Consider the following 20,926-nt stretch of genomic DNA (forward strand, 5'->3'; position numbering starts at 1 on the left):
TTCTTGAAAATGAAATAGTTGAACAGTTTATGATTGTGCACACATCATATTATTTAACTGTATAGGTTTCTTCTGCATTAAATCTTCACATTTGAATTAAATTAATTTTTTTAATATATCAGAGAATGAACATAGGACTGAGAGCATTTCTTGTAATCGCTGATAGTCGGCAACAAAATGACGGCACACCACCTATGCCTGCCGCAACAAGTGTCATGCCATCAGGTAACACGCTACGTGTAAAGAAAACATTTCTCAGTAAGCAACTCACCGAAGAGGCTGCCAAATCAATAGGGATGATAGCGTACTACCCAGTAGTTTGCAAAGCCCTCAACTCAATATTACAGATGTTGAATAGGGAAGTTGGGCGCCCTCTATTGATGACTAATGTGCAATGCGTAAGCAAAGAATCTGATGATGTTATGACGTAAGTACTATTTTTTAGTACAGTAGTCTTTTTATCTTGCTTTACTAGAAGAAATGCTGTCATGGCAACACAATGCTTGAAGGTCTGTGATCCATACAATTTGAATGGCCTGCCATTTGTGTCCACTCTATTCAGTATCAGAGAGACACTGGTTCGCTCTCTAGTTAACCATATCTGAAGTACCATCTTGATTTTGGATCAGTTGACACCAAATTTGCAGATGTTAACTTACCATAAAGTTTTGAATAAAAAAATGTTTAATTATTTCAGTGGTGAGCGTAAACTAAAAATTGAACTTTTCCGAACTTGTGTAGCAGCCATTCCCCGACTGATTCCTGAAGGTTTGACCCGGACAGCTCTACTAGAAATGTTGTCATGGCTAACCGTCCATCGAGATGAAGAACTTCGTGGGTATGTTTATAAAAGAATGTAATATATATAATATTAGGAAAGATTCAAATATATTTTAACACCTTTCCAATAGCCCAGTCATTTTGATAACCATTATTCTGACTTTCCCACCCTTCAAACCCCTAACCTGGGGTGATTTAAAAGTTTTAAAACCTTCCAAGTAGAATTCTGGTAATTTTGATACTCCAAAACATTTATACAATTCTTATCTTGTAAATGAAATCCATGTTTAGATGTTCAAACTGTTATATTTGGAAAATTAATAAGTATATGCTTAATTGCATAATATTGATATATTTAAATGCAACTACTTTTTCTAGGCTAGCATTCACAGCATTGCAGAACATGATGATGGATCTGCTAGAGTGGAGAGAAGAAGTCTTGCATTGCTTTGTGCAGTTTGTCCTTACAGAGGTGCTTGATACCTTCCCACTGATACTGGAGAACTCTCTCAAAATGCTGGTACAGCTTCTGACACAGTGGAAGTTATCAGAGCAGGGAAAAGAGGAAAAGGTATTCATTAGACCTACCCTGGGGTTGATTTTTACACCGCACTGTCAATCTTAAGGTTACTTTTCACTGAGCCAGTAAATCAGTTTTTTACTGGCCCAGATTAAATTTTACTGGCCCAGATTGAAAGGTTTTACAACAAACTACGTTTTTAACACGATTGTTGTAGTGGAGCTGTAGCTTGGTGGTGGTTAATGTGCTTGCCTTCTAATCCCAAGTTTTAATCCTGACCTAGTGCCAGGGTTGTAACTCATGACTCTTTCAACGCCACTCCCTAAGCCTCAAATGAGACTTAGTTTATAAGTATTATAAATTAAAATAGTTTCTACATCATGTAATTGGCAAGTTACTCGCTGTTGGATGCGTATGAAATATAAAAATATAAAAAAAATAAATAAAACTTAAATAAAAAAATAAATAAATTGACTTTATATTACAGTTTCTACTACGTGCAGCCTTGATTTCAATTTAAATAATACACATACATAGAACCACTATTAAGAGGACACCTTCAGGACTCAACAAAGAGTCCCTTAATAAGGCCTTCCCTGGGTGTGGCCCCTTCAATTGTACTTCTTTTTTGTTTGATTGGCTTCTCATTTTCAAATGTATGTAACTTGTATTTTTTTTGTTTTGGCAGACGCCTAGGGCACCATATGAACGAAACCCCTTTGCAAATACTCTTAATATGATAGAAGGATTCTCATTGGTGTTTCTGTGTAGCTGTCGACCAATCACACGTCGTTTAGCGGTGGTTCTTCTAAAAGAAGTCCGATTACTTTTTGGTATATTGGGTTATTCAAGGGTAAGAATTCTGTACATTTTGTAATTCTTCTATTTTAAACAAAAAAAATATGTTATTAAAAAAGTTAATGCAGTAAAAACTGTAGTTACTGCAGTAGAATAGTGTGGCTATGATCTATTTCACATTATTTTTAAGGTTGATGATGATGCTGTGATTGATACGATAGATAGAGCATGTCCTTTGATTGTTGAAGGATTTTTAAATCAACTACCACCAGCTGAGAGAGTAAGTCTTTTAAAAATCATATATATACGTAGCAGCAGAATCTGGTGCTGTTTCATTCATTTACACAGCTTCTTTCAATATCAACTTTTAAATATAGTGTAACTTTTCTAAAAGTTTGTACATAATACTTATTTATTTTAAAATTTGTAATTAAAAATGGAAATTTTATTTTCTTAGGCAGCTATCATAGCCACACCGAGCATCGATCTCCATTGGCTTGTTGAACGTTCAATTACCACATGGTCTGGTAGCTCATACGAGACCACACCCAACGACACATTAAACAAGGCCTTAGCCTCGCATGGTATGGGTGGATTTAACCCATGGATTATGTGTTTAGCTAACTTTTTTGCTAGCGACTACCTACCACATTTCTGTCCTACTGCTGTGTACAATGCCTGGCCATTTGTTTACTATCGATTGAGTAAGCTTTATGCTCATATAGATCCCAGGTTGGTGTTGTATTCCTTTTGATACTTTTTACTTGAAAGATAATAAATACTCTATATAGTTTATATATGACAAGAATTAAATAAATGTATTTGTAAATATCACTACACATTGAGCGGCCGAGCGGTAAGGCAGGGCCGCTGCAAACCATAGCCATAATATCAGCACATGTTTAAGGCAATCAATCATAGTTTTATTGGTAGAACAGGTCTTTTTAAGCAATGGCTTTAAGGTGGTCCAATGTACACATTGGCTCAAGTGAACTTAAAAAGAACCTGGAGTGTCGTTTAGAAAAGTAAGGCACAAGCAAGGACAAATTGATTAAAAGCAAGCAACAGACATATTATGACCGTTTATTATCACTTTAAATTCTTTTCTATTTGTTAGTGCACCATCCGATAGTCGAATATCAATTCGATCAAAAAAGACCATTACAATGATGGATGGCAACTTAGCTCTTTGGAGGAACTACCTGGTAATGGCATGTAGCTGTGCTCCACCTAGCACTGGCTATCAGACCCCAAGGAGATGTCTCTCACCAGAACCAACAGGGTATGAAGATTTGATGACAATTCTGTATATTGTAAATTGATTTAAGTTCTATTAAATAACTAGCACAGACAGCAATACATAATAGCATAACAGGAATGGCTATGTGTAGTTAGTGTCCATGGGTAGTTTCTGATAAGCCTGTGTTTAGTTTCTGATGTGACCGTGTGCAATTTGTGATGAGACCATGTGTAGTTTCTGATAAGATCATGTGTAGTTTATGAAAACACCATGTTTAGTTTCTGATAACAAAATGTGTAGTTTCTGATAACACCATGTGTAGTTTCTGATAACACCATGGGCAGTTTCTTAATGTTTAGTTTCTGATGAGACCACAACTAGTTTCTTATGAAACAATATGCATTTTCTGATAAAACAACATTAGGTTCTGACCTTTTGTAGTTTCTGATGAGACACTGCATAGTTTCTAATGCAACTGTTTGTAGTTTCTGATGTGACCGTTTATAGTTTGTGATGAAACCATGCATTTTGAATGAAACCACAATAGTTTCTAATAACACCATGTGTAGTTTCTGAAGAGACTATGTGTAGTTTCTAATAAGACTGTGTGTAGTTTGTAAGACTTTTCTTAGTTTCTGATGAGACTATGTGTAGTTTCTAATAAGACTGTGTGTAGTTTGTAAGACTTTGCTTAGTTTCTGATAAGACTATGTGTAGTTTCTAATAAGACTGTGTGTAGTTTGTAAGACTTTACTTAGTTTCTGATGAGACTATGTGTAGTTTCTAATAAGACTGTGTGTAGTTTGCAATACTTTGCTTAGTTTCTAATAACACCATGTGTAGTTTCTGATGAGACTATGTGTAGTTTCTAATAAGACTGTGTGTAGTTTGTAAGACTTTGCTTAGTTTCTGATGAGACCATGTGCAGTTTCATGAGACTGTGTATAGTTTCTGATGCGACCGTGTGTATTTTTATGAGACTGTGTTTAGTTTCTGATGAGACCATGTGTAGTTTCATGAGACTGTACAGTTTCTGATGAGACCATGTGTTTCATGAGACTTTTTATAGTTTCGTGAGATGGTTTGTAGTTTTGATATGCAAATGAAGATGCAGAATATTATTATAAGCAAATATAATAAATTTTAAAACCACAGGTACTCACCACCAGACAACTCTTCACCACCTGATAGACAGGACCTTAGAATGGCAACATTGATTGGCAATAACTCTGCCAGTACACTGTTCAACAAGTTCCTTGTGCCACATTTACGATGTGAAAACACAGATATCCGTGAAGCTGTTGTGAACGGCCTAGGATGGACCAATGCATATGCTTTCAGGTAATAATTTGTTTGAGACACACTAGAAAATGACTGAGCATATGTAAATAAAATGCTTGGGGAAACCAGCCAATAGAACCCCTTAACTGACTTGCTGACAGGAGCCATTTTATTACTGGGCAGACTGTTAACCGATCACAGAAACTTAACTTGTTTAATTTGTTTTTTATTCAGGGATTTGATGGATGAACTACAGCCATTAATTCGAGACGCTATTGAAAGAAAACAAGAGGTAGTCATACTTGCACATAGTAGTACATTATATTTTCCCTTTAAAACAAACCTGGATTAAAATATTCTTTACAAACAGATACTGTAATAATGGAATAGTCTTGGAGACACCTAACGATCCATGTATCCTGGATTCAAATCATGTCATTTTTTTTTTCGCAATGAATTTGTGTTCGTTCTATGAAACAAATTTTCACCTTTCCATATAACAGTGAATTTTGACACTCCTTGACATAAAATAAAATTTTTTTTTGCAGAATATGCGTCGTAGAAGAAGGAGAGACTTCCTGAGAGTGCATCTCATACGTGTGTTAGAGCTTCTTGCAGAACATGGCGTTTTTAAAGAAAGGTACACTATATATAAAATATAGCATAAGTAGTAGTCGTGTATTATGGTGTGTGGTGCAGTGTGTTGGACTACTGATCTTAAGATCATGGGTTTGAATCCAACTTTGGTCGCATTGCTTGTATCCTTAGGCAAGACACTTTACTTATGTTTGTCAAGACATACACTTTATGATTACTAGCTGCATTATGGGGAGTATATTTGATCCAAAATTGACTGGGTTAATAATGTACAGCACTTAGAGGGTAGACAACATTAGCTGCTTTATGAAATTCAGGATATTATTGTTATTATTAGTGGAGCTGTAGCTTGGTGGTTAACATGCGTGCCTTCCAATCCTAAAGTCTTCAATAGTTTAATCTGACCTTTGACATGTTATACACAAGTGATACAGAATTTGTTTAACTGAGATTGTATTGTTTAAAATGCAAATACTAATGAAAGCACCAATTGTATCTTGTAATTTTTTATTTGTAGTTTTGGTAGAGGAATGAATAAAGATGCCCAGTCATTGAACACCATCTTTGTGGAATACATCGATGGAATGAGGATGTTTCTGGAAGGCGAGGGGGACAAAGATTCCCCCACCTTACAAGAGATCAGACTTCATTTTAGTGGGTTTATTCATAAACTCATCAGGAGCATGCCAGGTAAGACTTGACCCTAACCCTAAAGTTTTAACGTAGAAAGGAACTAGTTGCACTAGAGCACTAGTTTTTCCTTTATTTATACACTATTGTGCAATCTCTCATGTTAACTTGGAACTGATTGTAATTGTGGTTACCAATACCACACACAAAATGCAATTCAAACTTAAGCATGAAAAATTTCCTTCCAATAATTATGTTTTCCCCCGTTTGCGTGAAATCAAACAAGCTATGTTTGTAGTACTGTTGCGTCGTCAGTTTCCACTTGCGATTACGCAAAATACAGCACTTTGCATCAACACGTCGCTGCATTGCATTCTAGAAGGAACCACACTTTAGTGTTGAAATATTTGCTTCTTGTTGTCTTCTGAAAAGTGACGAGTTCTACTGTTTATTTTTGTTTGCAAAATATTCAATACATTTTTTTCCCATTCTAGTTGAAAACCGTGCAAATCTTCTTCGCAAAGAGGCCAAATACAGTATATTTTTCCTGTGTGGATCATGGTGTCGTAAGCTAGGCCTTTCATATGGTGCAGTAGACAGGAATCCAGTGTACAAAGACGAACAGTTAAGCCACTTGGAGATGGAGTCTTTGAAGGTAAAATATAGTTCAGGGCGAAGACCCAGTTAGTATTGGCATGCTCAGTTGCACATCATTTCTACTTTTTGCAAAATGATAACAATAAGGCCATGATTGTTTTTGTCATAAATGTTCCAAATGGATGAAATTTAGAATCAATTATGGCTTAATGGTTATCGTTTTCCAGAGTTACAATATACTGCTATTTCTATTGGAGATTAATCAGTGGATCTTTTGATTTCTCTATTAATTTAAATACAGTCAAATTATATAATATTTGAATAAACGTAAATGTATTTACCATGGTTTAGTTACCTGTAGCATCAGTTCTCTCAAAGATAAACATTCTAGTGTTACCTGAGGTAATAATTATGAATCTCTTCATTGTAGGCTATGTCATCGTTGTTAGTTTGTGGTGAGGTGTTTGATCCAAATGCCTTGTATCAACAGGGATATTTGTATAGCTGGCTTGACAACTTACTGAACTGTCCAGATGAAAGAGTAAGTTTGTGACATACAATATAAGTTGACAAACAAGGTTGATAAAATTTTGCCATCGCAATACATTCTGCCCATCTTAAATAGTAGGCGCACTTTCGCTTTACAAAAGATCGATGATCTAAAAACAAATAATGGTATTCAAAATTTGTTTTGCATATCCAGGGATATGTTTTCTCACTCTATCCTTGAACAATTTTTGGTAGTTTCTAGATCCAGGTGATTGCCAACGACACATCAATGCCTAGAAATTGAAAGCTTCCTATTTGTAAAATAAGATATATTAGAAATACCTTTTGTATTTAAATAAATTTTTTACAACCATTCTTTCTTCTTTCAAGGTTCATCAATTAGGCAAGGAGACTGCAATATTACTCCTAGAAAACAACCCAAAACTGTCAATGCTATTAACATGGACCATTGACAGGTGTTATACCAGTACTAAACAGGTGGCAGACGGCTGCTTCCAAGCAATGGCAGCTGTGCTAAACAGCAGGTAAGATTTTGATATATTTTACTAATATGGATAATTGACAGGACAGAACCTTTCTTTTGGGACTTTCCCCCCCCCCCCCCCTCCTCCCAATTAGGAACAGGGAAACTTTTATCTCACCTTTACAAAAACTGTACTCTAAATATATTTCTTATTACAGAGAAATGTATCCTTGTGATCTGATACCAACACTTTGTGTAATATTACTGAAAGCAGCAGATGCTTCGTTTACAACAAGGAACACCGCCCTCAACCTTCTTCAAGTTTTACATATGCGTTTCTACTCATCTATGGATGAGCTACTGCAAGCTACCTACGGAAAATCTCATATTTTACTCAGCCAAGAACTGGCTAAGCTTCATCCGGAGTTAACACTTGCAATATTCTCAGGTAATGAGTTAACAAGTTTAGGCCTAAAAATAATTGTTTTTGTTGCATCTAATTCAGCTTGTGTAGCAGGGTGTGTGCAGTGCGCTGGGCCCTGTCTAACTAGCCTAGTAGTATTAGTTTGTTATTAGTTTTTGGACTAATACTGATAAAAACATAAAGAAATGTATAGGTAGACACACGCACAATTAAGTTTCAAATTCTCCAAAAGGTTTTTAACTTTGGTCACTTTACTTTTGTCAACAAACGTCTACAAATTTGTTTCTATTCCGGCCGTAATTTGTAGGTAAATACGGGTGGCTGACGTCAATCAAACAGTATATAGAAATCGATTAGCTTATACCATATTAACTATATTTTGAATTGCTTATCATGCCCATTGTGTTTTTTTTATCAACAGAATTAACTGAACGATTTGACTCTGCACCTCTCAACATCCGCCAGAACATCCTAGAGGTTCTCCTACCTTGGCTATACAACATAGAACTAGTAGAAAGCTGTCACGGTCATAGTACTAACAGAGCTGCCAACAAAGAGAAGGATGCTGACTGGGACGAGGAGAATGAATGCCCGCTGAAAGGTGTAGGCTGGGGGTCAGAAAGAGCAACGAATATTGTCCTTAATAATCTGTTTTTCATTACATCTGAGGTATGCATGTGATAACAAATATATTTTTGCAAATAGGTGGTTGTTGATATACACCATGTGTATATAGTTCTGAAAGGAACTGTTGAGTTTCTTGATGTTTCGATCAATATACTTTGATCATCCTCAGGAGTGAGAATGTTTTTGTTTAAATATTCCAATTACTAATACAATGCCAATTTAGGTAGGAATATTCATCTGAGGGTGAATGTATTTTTGCTAACTTTAGTGTATGCTTACTATTTCCATCCACGAGAACTGCATATTATACAGTAGACACCTTCATGACCAATAGGGGTGTTGCTTGAATAAGGGTTGGCCGTATTGTTAAACATATGTTTTCTTATGTTTGTTTCCCTGCAGTATAATGTGACTTTAATGGAAACTATCGATTGTGATTCATAAGTTAACAAAGATGCATTGTGTAGAATAGGTATTAAAGATATGGGGTAATGTTTTGATTTATTTCTTTGTATATGGTTTATGTCATTTTAAAATGAAAATATTTTTTTTTTCAGTATGGAGAGGAACATACACAAGAGTTACGCCAACTATGGGCCGGTCTTTGCAAATGTTGGCCTGGCAACCTTCGAATTATTCTTGATTATTTGCTCATGTTATCTGGCATAGCAACCAATCCAGATCTGTTGCCTTATGTAAGAATTAATCTGGGAATTCATCAAGCATAAAACCTGTCTGAGCATGCTCACAAACCTTCCTTATTAAAGCGTATCATGATATGTAATATGTTTCCACATGGAATATGTATAAAAGATTAATTAAGTATTGAAAATGTGTTGTCTATATTTTAATATATACTGGATCATATATACCGGATCATTTTTTTATTCACTGTAATGGATATGAGGTTGCTCACTATTCATTCAACCATCTTTTCAATAGTGCCTAGACGTTCTAAAACACAGGGTAGTTCCCTACTCTTCTGAAAGATTCAATGGGTTGTTTTGAGGTGCACATGAGTTAATAAAGTCCTTATCCCAGAAGAATTGAACTATGATTGATGAGAGCAGAGCCCTGCCTTAACCACTTGTCCACTCTACTACCTGTACTAATCACATTACATTATTTTTTAGGTGAAAATGGTCCTTTCATTTATAGCTGGAGCCAAGTCCCAGACACTCATAGAAGAATTAATGAGGGAGATGCTAAGCTGGGATGCTATTAACACCCATGTTGAACGCATTGATGTACCACCCTATTTCAGACTGTTCAACTCTGGTAAGCTAAGCAATGCAGATCAGGAAATTGGAAGTATGGTGTCGCTGATGGATAAGATGGATAAAGATGAGGAAGCATCTGAAGGAGGTGGAATGGAGAAGTCTGTCATGGATAGAAACTCGGATGGAATGATGTTCTCAGGAGCTTTCAAGTCAATACCGAAGGTGCCGAGTGATCCAGGTACCAGAGAACGAACCGATAGGTATGAAAACATGTACAGTTATAAGAATATAAAACTGCATGTTCGAAAGTCAACCTGTAGTATCACGCCATCTGTGGTAGTGTGTTTTATAAAACAAATAATGAACTTTTTATATTAGTACAATGGTACAACAACATTTTCAACTCATTTATTTGTGCCATTGCACACATAAACATTCATTATTTGTATACTAATGCACCATGCATTTCCAAGAGGGAATAAAAGTAAAGTAGTCTGCCACTCATACCTGCATTGTAAATGTGCCAATACAGTTTATCTTTTTGTTTTCTCTTCAGCATTGCAGCAAAATCTGACAGTACATTACGGCACAGCAGTTGTAGCAGCCTTGGCACGTTGGCCAGTGGTAATTCCAATCAAAGTAGCGACTCTGGCGACAGGAACAGTAAACTAATTTCATCAATTGTAGAAGAAAGAGAAGAAGATAAGTCATTATCTTCAGTGCAGCAGAGCTCCACATCAAAGGCTTTCTTTTCTCAGTGGTGCGCTGTCTTTAAAGCCCGTGATTACACGCCTTTACCATTGCCGACTCCTGATGACTTGTACTGTGCTCCACTATGTGAGGATATTGATGATAATGAGCCACCCCATAATTCTGCACTTCATAGGTAAACTTATACAATTATTTCTGAGAAGTCAGCATCTGGAGATTCTTACCATACCCCAAGGAACAAATAATGAGTTTGACAGACATGGTCAAAATATAGCCCAGGTGATCTGGTAATACTACTATCGAATCCTAAGGAATAGAATGCTGTAGGTTATGATGTATCATGTTCTAAGCCTTAATATAAAGAAGAAACAAGTGACTTTTATTCTATAATTATGTCTGCTAATAAGGAGTTTTATATAGTTGTTTCAATCTTGCTCTGTCTCTTAAAAACGCTCTGGTTTAGACTAACCATGCAGATACAATAGAACCCCTTTTGGTCATCTCTGTTTAATGGGACAGCATCTTGTGTGAAGACACCACACTCAATCCCTATTCAGAGGACATGACTATTAATGGGGCTCTTGGTTACAGTTCTACTGTATATCTGTTATTTTTGTTCTACACCAAATATACCTTTGCCTACCTGTTCCTTTTTGTCAGTGTAACAGTTTTTATAACTTCAAAATATTAGATTACAATGTACCTCCATTAAACTGCTGTAACTTTCAAATTCTTTATCATATTTATTTTATTAAAAAATATTCATATTATATAAAATAAATTTTTGTTTACTAGATGCAACTTAGCAGTAGTATTAATGGCTGACCTGGTTACAGAGCGACTTGACATTGATTGGGCCATCCACCTTCCCAATATCCTTCATGTTGTATTCCTGGGATTGGATCACAGTCGACCTTTAGTGCACGAGCACAGTAAACGGTTGCTGTTGAATCTTCTAATCGTCCTGTCCACACACAACGACTATGTTTTTATTGCACAGACTCTGCTCACTCACTGTACAATGGGAGAGATGTCCACACTGGTGGATCATATGCCACAGGCAAAAGAGTATGATTTTACAGGTATGTAATATTCAATTCAACTCTACATTGGGTAGCCAAATGGTTAAGACACTTGACTGTCATACAAAGAGACCCAGGTTCATCTCTCGACAACTCATCTGTAAATGAGAACCTGGTTGAAAATACTAGAGAGGATAAGGTGGCGTGGAAAGGAAATGGCCATGCTACCACATAATGCAGAGGCATAGTAAAATGAGCTAACAGTTCATTCCCCTTTTTTCAGAAATGAATACGGAACTTATCTTTTCTTTATCATGAGGTATAATACAATTTTTTCCAATGATGGATAAGGATAATGCACTGAGAAGATTTATGAATGTTATTAATTCAAGATCCTTTTTTTCTTTGTCATTGTTTAAACATCTGTTTTCCTTTGTAGATTTAGGTAAAATTCCATTGCACAGATAGTCATGTGGTCTAATGTAGTGTCAAACATTGTACCAGTACTGTGTACAGTATGTCAAAAATAAATATTTTTCGTTCTAGGCTGTGGTAGCCCAACTAGTACTCACCCAGCCGAATCTTTTATGCCCGATGTAGTAGAAGCCAGCCTGATGGGTTCAACTACCACGCTTGGTGGCCAGTCTACGTCTAGCACCGGAAGTTCTGGCACAGTTATTGCTGCATCACCAATGCGAGCAATCCATAAAAACATGGACTATCTCAGGGGCGTGGATGAGAGTTCAAAAGCTCTCATTGAATTCTTAGTCACCAGGTGAATATAACAATCATATTTAATGTTTAAGAGATGAGTTTTGTCATATCTAAAAACCACAGGCAATTGTTTTACTTGATTACTTAATTGTAGAAGCATAAGCTAACAGCTTATACACATCCATTAATATTTTAGGTCAGGTCATGGCAGAAACATTCATAAGTAGCGGATGATTACTATGCTATAATAAGAGTTATTTCTAGATGTAGCACAATAGGCATTTTAATTACTTTTTTTTTATAGAAAATGTCGACCTATGTGGTGCTCAGAAGTGATAACTCCTCGTGTCGTGTCCATCAAGAGTGCAGAACAGATTGAAGTGTTTCTCAGACATGTTCTCAAGATATTCAAGTGTAGCCTCAAGACCACACACCTAGAGCAACGCTGGTCTCAAGTGGCCCTACAATTAGCATTAGGCTGCCCAATACGCCATTATGCCGGACGATCTTTTCAGGTACGCTTACATATAATATGAAATCTTTCTAACGGTACCTCATTTATATTTGGAAAGAAAATTATGTATCAGGAACAGTTGACTATGTTCATGTGAATAATGTTACAATGTCTTTTTTTTCTTTGACTACTGTACTAATTCATTTTCAATTTTTACTGTATCAAGTCTGTACACTCTTATTTGATATACTTATAGTTGAAATTGATTATGAGAACTGCCGCACAGCTCAGCAACAATAATTGTTTAAAATCAAAGAAGCAAAATTTCTATCTATAATAATGTATCATTTATTCTAAGACTATCTTCTAGTTTTTGACTATCAATTTTCATTACCTATTTTTGGATTATATATACTATAATTTTTGTTAGATGTTGAGAGCCCTCTGCCCACCGCTGAATGCCAGGATGATGTCCGATATCCTCCGTAGGCTGGTGGACACAGTAGCTGATCAAGCTGAAGAAAATCAGGTAAAATTATATATTGTTTTTAAAGCTCTGTCTACACTCTCAAACTCTATGTGACAAAACATTATGATGTCATATCACTACCATATTTGGGCATATCACACTCTTTTTGTAAAACTAATTTGATAGTGTAGACGGACCTTTAAAGCAAAAGTGCATCTTTCAAATTATACAATAAAAAAACTTTGAATTGCTTTAATTTCAATTAAATACAAACATTTTCATCAGGGATATGTTACAGAAATTCTACTAACACTGGAAGCCATGATAGAGCCACTGGCAAATGAAATCATGTTACCAGAGATCCGGGACCGATCAAAGAGCGGAACCAACTACAGTTCACGGAAGTCTTCGGACCTTCGAAAAAGCACCGGTAATCTTCTTGGGAGTGGTACGTACGATTCTGGCAAACGGCATGCAAGTAACCTCGCTGGAAAGATCACAGAGAATGCTACACAAGTTACTAACGGCAAAACAGGTACTAACAACCTTCGCCAAAACATCCAAACTCACCTATCGTCACTAATGTTTGAACATACGAATGGTTATACACATTGTCTCATTTTAGTCTTCTTAAACTGAACTCAACTTTCAAAAAACAAGTCATTAACCCTTTAAACTAGTCCTTAGGCTTACTGATATCCAAATTCTCTCTACATTTCCAGGGGCCCCATCTAATCTAGGGGTCTCCATATGTCTAGGGGCTTTATATATATCTAGGGCCTTCTATATATCCAGGGGCACTCTATTTATCCAGGGGCCCTCTATATATCCATGGCCCTCTATGCATCCAGAGACGTCGATATTTCTATGAGTCCTCTATATATTCAAAGGGTCTCTTAGAATCCAGGGCCCTCAATATATCCAGGGACACTTTATATATCCAGGGCCCTCTATATATCCAGGGGCCCTCTATGCATCCAGAGACTTTGATATTTATAGGGGTCCTCTATATAATCAAAGCTTGTGTGTATCACCATTCTATGTTTCATATACAGTTTAATTTATCAACATTTAGTAATTCAATTGTATTCATTATTGTTTTAGGACTAATTTTTCACTATTACCACCATCATAGATATTATTTAATTTATCATCATAATTATTAATGTTATTGTATTTTGTTTTATTTTCATAATCATAATAATCATCAAAACATCATCAAAGTTTGTTATAAAACAGCACAAATAATACTGACTTCACATTTGTCATCAACAAAAACATAGCATTGGTACGATATGGAGCATGGACATAAAAGTGTCATTGTTCACATATGATAGGTCAGATGATTGTGTTTGATTGACACTCATAAAAAATGGGTGGAGCTTATCCGAAATGTAAATAATTCATTTCAAAGTGGTGGAAAACGTATTGAATGAATAAAACATTAGATTCTCAATTCATGTTCCTTGATTGTGTCATGATATATGGAAAGTTCAATCTGTATGACCATTATGCATGGAACTTTTATTCTTGTAACAGATTATATGCATGTGTGTATATTTATATACTACTGTATAATATATATAACTTTAAAGGCATAAAGAAAAATCACCCTGTAATTACTGGAAGTTATATATTTTATAAAAGGTGAAGATAATCTGTGGAAATGAGATAAAGCAGCCCCAACTGAGATTCGAACCCCGGAAGCTTCTGCTTGATAATAACATATTATTTTTTTATTACAGTATTGAGATACAGTATTAAAATTTCATTTTCAAAAACCACACCCAACTATCTTTATTACATCATCATAGTTATTGCTATCATAGACATTAATACTGTCATCTTCTTCAAATTTATCATTATTATATTAATAATTATAAAGCTGTTTACACTATCAAACTAGTTGGGCAAAAAAGGTGTGATGTACCAAATATGGTAGTGATATATCCATATATGGTAGTGATATATCCAAATATGGTAGTGATATGTCATCATCATGTATATGGGTACATCACATTTTTTGTCACATAAAGTTTAATAGTGTAGACAGAGCTTAACTTTACTGTAATTTTATTTGTTTTTCTTCATAAACAGAGTAAATATTTTAATGAGGTTGCAAAAATAATTTCTAAATTTAGTACCAGATAGAAAATAATGATTTTAATCAGTAATACTAATAATATATACTAATGTCAGTTATATAATAATAATTAGGCCTTAACCATGTATATATATATACCATTAAATATGTTTGAATAGAACTCAGAGGATACAGTGAGCATCGAACCCGAACCTCAAGCACGTCAGAGGGTAGCAGTAGGCGGCTGTTCACTCGTTCCATCAGCACAACTTCTATCAAATCAATGGGGGAACAAGGAAGCATGGAGGATAAACTGAACTTACTTGTTCAACTTTTCTGGATATCAGTGTCTCTACTTGAGTCAGACTATGAGTATGAGTTCTCCCTTGCACTCAAACTTATTGACAAAGTAAGTAAAACTTTTGTTTTAATCGTTCGTTAACAAATAAAAAAAGCACAAGTAAAAAATTGTTTATATGGTTCATCTTTTCATAAAATGTTTGCAGGGTTCATCTTTTGATAAAATGTTTGCAGGGTTCATCTTTTCATAAAATGTTTCAGGGTTCATCTTTTCATAAAATGTTTGCAGGATTCAGTTTTTCATAAAATGTTTGCAGGGTTCATCTTTTGATAAATGTTTGCAGGGTTCATCTTTTGATAAATGTTTGCAGGGTTCATCTTTTCATAAAATATTTGCAGGTTTTGTCTTTTTATAAAATGTTTTCAGGGTTCATCTTTTCATAAAACCTTTGCGGGGTTCATCTTTTCATAAAATGTTTGCAGGGTTCATCTTTTCATAAAATTTTTGCAGGGTTCATCTTTCCATAAAATGTTTGCAGGGTTCATCTTTCCATAAAATGTTTGCAGGGTTCATCTTTTCATAAAATGTTTACAGGGTTCATCTTTTCATAAAATGTTTACAGGGTTCATCTTTTCATAAAATGTTTGCAGGGTTCATCTTTTCATAGAATGTTTGCAGGGTTCATCTTTTGTAGAATGTGTGCAGGTTTCATCTTTTCATAAAAATGTTTGGTGGTTGAAAAAATATGTATTTTGTGTTTACTTTCAGCTTTTAAAACATCTTCCACCTGATCGTCCTGAAATTCGCTCAAAGATGGAATCCGTTTTGGGTCGGTTGAAGTGGCAAAACTTTCCTGGTCTTCAGTCCTTACTTCTCAAGGTATTACAAATAAATATTGTATAATAATAATAATTGTTTAGGTAATATTAATCATCTTTGTCGCGCATTCAACAATAGTAAGCTTTCGTGATGTGATGCTGTACGACATGTAACTGAGTGTGTAAGTTACCGTTCTCAATACAAGAAGACTTTCATGGACCAATCAATAGACAACAGGATTTGCATGATTTGGTGTTTCCTGGAAGAAGGCAATGCTCAATGTGAGGTAGTTTGTAACATCATGTCACAGTCACAGAAACCTAAAAAATGGATATTGGAGATTTGGTGATAAAAATGACTGACTTCCATATCTCACCTCCCCGCATCGCTGCTTTAAAACTTCCCTAATTAAACAAAGTAGATTGTCTACTGTATTCAATTGCTTGCTGCTGTGTCAAAAATTCCATTATTTATAGAAACAATGCATCACTTGATTGAATCTTATTTTACCATTAAATTGAATAGTTGTCTAACAAATTGTATTCATATTTTTTCAGGGCTTCACGTCAGCCAGTACGAGCGAGGCTACACTGCATCTAATAGCAAAGCTGACTGTATATTGCCATCTATTGGTAGTAGACCCAACGCAGGCTGCTGGGTTTCCGATGAATGTCATTGCAGTTCTACCGTACCTCATTCAACATTTTGAACAACCAGACAAATTTGCAATGGAGATTGCTAATAATATCAGTAGAGTATGTTTATTGACACAATTACTAAACTATTAATAAAAAAAGAGCTTTTTGTTATGTCCACAATTTGTGTGTGATAATATTTTGTTATTCAAAACGAGGTTAAAAACCTAAACAGTTGGAGTGAATTTTGTGTACTGTATTAAAGTAGGCTTGGCTAAATGGACAACATAATCTACAATAGTCTAGGTTTTAAGACACCGATTCAGCCTAATATTCGTAAAAAGAAAAACATTTTGGCACACATGGCATTCCATACATGTCAATTATACTTGAGCTGGAAAGAAATACCTGCTAGTTGAGTAACATAAAAAAACATACAAGCAACACATACAGAATATTCTTTATTACTTTTTCATTCCAGATGTGTAGTGAGCGATACACACACATGTCTCCTCTCTCTACTGTACTCACCATGTACAGTGAGAAGACATACAACCGTGACAGCAAGGCCTGGACGGGTGTCGTCTGTAAATATGTCCACAACAACTACTCGCAGTTCAGTATTTCTATGATGACCTTTTTGATTGAGGTAAACATCCAATGTGATTTCCCAATACTTCTCATTGTGTTATATCTTGAACTGTTTTTTCTCTTATCTGTCGTGTTGAGTGTTTAAGGAAAGGGCACAACAACCCATAACTTAGTTCTAAGTAAGAACTTAAAGGGTCCAGACTACACATCTGGTTTGTGTCACTTTAATGAACGTGTGCACCTTTTTAATATTTGGTAAAGTTTGCAAGCCAAAGCATGTACTCCATTTTAGTCGATCTAGTTGATTTTGCCTTTACTTTTGGTTGTTTTTGTTTAGTTTTTATATATTTAGGCAAATTACCAATGATAACCAAAAGTGAATTCATTCATAATCCTTCTTAAGGTGGCAATCTCATTCACAAGATGCTCTACATAAACAAAGTCTTATTACAAGTCTTTGGGAGTGTCATTAGAAAACAATCCTGACATATGGATTGGTAGTCAAGAATCATAACCACCAAGCCACACCTCCACTGGTTGTGGACATAAAGAGTTATGATGTGTACTGGACAATTTGAATAATATGACCATAAAAAGAACAAATTTTGCTTCCATACAAATTTTATGTTAATTATATATTGATTTTATTTCACAGGTTTTGGAGAAAGGACCAATGAGTAACCAGTTAGCAGTACTAACAATTGTCTATTCACTCATCCATAACGTTGACCTCATGTCAGCACCAATGCAACAGGTCAATGATGATCTTTTACGTGTCATCGCTAAATATGTTCAAGTAAGTCAAATGGACATACTTTGAAAAGTGCATTTTAATGTCTGTGCATGCTCATATTCTCAACAATAAGTTAGTAGTCACCAGATCTGGAAGATTAACAACAATTCCAGTTAATACAAATAGACATAAATTTTCATTCTTACCTAGCGCTAGACTACACAACAATGAGTTTCAAAGATAGGTCATTCGGTCTGTTGTATTTTATATTGCTTGATCAGTAGTTGTTGTTGTTAGTTCCAAGTTGATCACGAATGTAAATATTATGTGTGTATTGTTTTGCTTGCGTTTTTCTGTCAAGAAAACAATTATCATTATACTATGTATGAATGACTTTTCTCATTTATTATCTATTATTTTTAGAAAATGTTAACTGTATTTTGTTTTTATTTGAGAAATAAAAATTATTGATTGATTGATTGATAAAAAAAAAAAAAAAAAAAAAAAAAATAAATAAATTGAATCTGAATGATGAATTTACATGACCTAGGTCATAGGTCATCACAAATCAAAGCTCCCTATTGTCTTGTTACAGTAATATGTATTTCTAACTTTTTTCAATAGGGCCCACATTGGAAGGAATCGTTGAACATAATAAAGCTTGCCGTATCTTGCTCTCGTTTTAATGTCTCTGTGCATAATGAATTGACATGACATAGGTCATAGGTCATCACAAGTCAAAGCTTCCTATTGTCTTCTTACAGTACTTTGTATTTCTAAATATTTTCAATAGGGTCCACATTAGAAGGAATCGTTGAACATAATAAAGCTTGCCGTTTCTCTCTCTCGTTTTAATGTCTCTGTGCATAATGAATTGACATGACCTAGGTCATAGGTCGTCACAAATTACAGCTTCCTATTGTTACAGTACTTTGTATTTCTAACTTTTTTCAATAGGGCCCACATTGGAAGGAATCGTTGAACATACTAAAGCTTGCCGTATCTCGTTCATCATCATTGGTCAAACCGTCAACAGCCCAGGATGAAAGCCGTCGAAGGTCACGTGCAAACACCGACGGAGGCTCGCGTAAAGACCTTCCTGGGCGTACAATGGAATTCACATTTGATTTATCGAAGGTAAGAATCAATGGTTCAGTGATTGGATAAGTTTGATATGTCTCTTATTTTCGTCAACAGTTATTTTTATTTCAATATGACATGAATACAGAAAAAGTTTACATAATAAACAACAGAGCAACTAGAATAATATTATAATCATGTCACGTATTACACCCTTTTCAAACTAAAATGATATTATTAACTATTATTTATTAAAAGAACTTCACTGGCTTAAAATTGAATAGTGTGTGATAAATCCTCTCCAATTTACAATTTTGTGGGTCTGCACCAACATATCTAGGATTTAATTTCAATTCATTTCCCAACACGAAAAGATCTTTGCAATGAAAGAAATACTTTTTTCTTTTCTATTTCAAAATCACCATTTACACTTATGATTTCGGCCTTAATTCCCTGGATCTGTAAGTAAACACTCCATAAAGTTAGGTCAGCCCTGGGCCAGATGCAGATCTGGTCCACCTCTTTAGTAGGTCCAGGAGTGGTTTTTATGTTTGGGCCGGCTTATGCATTGAGCCATGATCAATGGCTTGAGAAATTGAGGTAAATGAATCTGCAGGGCCGTTGTTTGGAATGCAAGTGTAAACACGCTGGATCGGGCCAAATGATTTATTTGGACTCGATCCTGGATCCAAGTGAAATTATTTCAATATAATAGTTTTGTTATTTTAATTAAATTAGTTTAAAATGTTTAAAAGTAACAACATTAATTATAATAAATGATAATGTTTGATTTTCAGTTTTGTACAAAAATATGAATTCTATATAATGTTATTTTTTGTAATATTATTATTTTTGTTATAATTTATTTACTTTTTGTATTATAAACCAATCTCTTGTTTTAGTTTTACTTTTATTAATTTAAATTAATTGGTTACTTTTAATTTAATATTTGTGTTATGTATTTTTTATTTATGTTCTTTTTTATTTTGATTACTACTAACTCTATATGCTATATTTTTCTGTTTCTATTGATTGGCAGATGGTTGAACGGGAAGACAAAAGCGTGAGTTTTCTGTGTTGGCAAAATAAAGTTTTCCATTGTTTTTGTATTCGATTTGTAGTCTCAGTTGTTAGTGCAAAATAGCTACCATTTATTGTTTTCATTCAAACATTTTGTTGTAGTTTAAAATTGTCCCTTTCACCGCTCCCCTTTATAATAAAATCTATCCCTTAATAACTTCATTTAATGTTGGTTTTTCATGTTGCTTTTTGAAATTTTAATTCTGGTGACAGTAAATAACATAGATATTATTAATGTTTGCCAGTTTTGTATTTGTTTGTGTAGGTAGAATTGATTATTTGTTTAAAACTTAACATTTTTTAGTATTGTTACATAATTAATCAATGATTGAATGAAATACTATGCTATCATTTTTTCAAATAACCAATAATTTAACTGTGATTACAAATGTGTTTCAATTATGGTCAGTTTCATTCTGTCAACTACTACTAGCAAATCTGAAGACAGAATTCTTCCTATTTTTATACCTGTTTAAAATAGTAGAAAAAATAACAATAACAATTTTTAAAAGCACACATGTTATCCACCTATTTTCAAAGCTTTCAA

General features: G+C 34.7%; 1 protein-coding gene across 4 annotated transcripts in view; it reads left to right on the forward strand.

Moving 5' to 3' along the window:
- The window catches only part of LOC140049681 (protein furry homolog-like), a 45,834-nt gene that overhangs the window by 7,802 nt on the left and 17,106 nt on the right, over positions 1-20,926 (forward strand). For 2 of the 4 annotated variants that reach the window (XM_072094628.1, XM_072094629.1), the window contains exons 11-41: positions 123-427; positions 698-838; positions 1,159-1,351; positions 1,989-2,153; positions 2,289-2,378; positions 2,556-2,830; positions 3,216-3,380; positions 4,494-4,679; positions 4,854-4,911; positions 5,168-5,259; positions 5,734-5,906; positions 6,341-6,501; positions 6,874-6,984; positions 7,323-7,477; positions 7,635-7,864; positions 8,262-8,509; positions 9,025-9,162; positions 9,601-9,947; positions 10,244-10,573; positions 11,194-11,480; positions 11,967-12,195; positions 12,439-12,649; positions 13,019-13,117; positions 13,343-13,592; positions 15,320-15,549; positions 16,210-16,320; positions 16,818-17,015; positions 17,377-17,544; positions 18,142-18,282; positions 19,177-19,356; positions 20,339-20,362. In XM_072094628.1, coding sequence (XP_071950729.1) covers positions 123-427; positions 698-838; positions 1,159-1,351; positions 1,989-2,153; positions 2,289-2,378; positions 2,556-2,830; positions 3,216-3,380; positions 4,494-4,679; positions 4,854-4,911; positions 5,168-5,259; positions 5,734-5,906; positions 6,341-6,501; positions 6,874-6,984; positions 7,323-7,477; positions 7,635-7,864; positions 8,262-8,509; positions 9,025-9,162; positions 9,601-9,947; positions 10,244-10,573; positions 11,194-11,480; positions 11,967-12,195; positions 12,439-12,649; positions 13,019-13,117; positions 13,343-13,592; positions 15,320-15,549; positions 16,210-16,320; positions 16,818-17,015; positions 17,377-17,544; positions 18,142-18,282; positions 19,177-19,356; positions 20,339-20,362 — 5,691 coding nt within the window. The remainder of the gene's footprint in view (positions 1-122; positions 428-697; positions 839-1,158; positions 1,352-1,988; positions 2,154-2,288; positions 2,379-2,555; positions 2,831-3,215; positions 3,381-4,493; positions 4,680-4,853; positions 4,912-5,167; positions 5,260-5,733; positions 5,907-6,340; positions 6,502-6,873; positions 6,985-7,322; positions 7,478-7,634; positions 7,865-8,261; positions 8,510-9,024; positions 9,163-9,600; positions 9,948-10,243; positions 10,574-11,193; positions 11,481-11,966; positions 12,196-12,438; positions 12,650-13,018; positions 13,118-13,342; positions 13,593-15,319; positions 15,550-16,209; positions 16,321-16,817; positions 17,016-17,376; positions 17,545-18,141; positions 18,283-19,176; positions 19,357-20,338; positions 20,363-20,926) is intronic. The other 2 variants (XM_072094632.1, XM_072094631.1) reach the window with 2 other exon arrangements.

Source organism: Antedon mediterranea, chromosome 5 (assembly GCF_964355755.1).
Source record: "Antedon mediterranea chromosome 5, ecAntMedi1.1, whole genome shotgun sequence".
NCBI lineage: Eukaryota > Metazoa > Echinodermata > Crinoidea > Comatulida > Antedonidae > Antedon > Antedon mediterranea.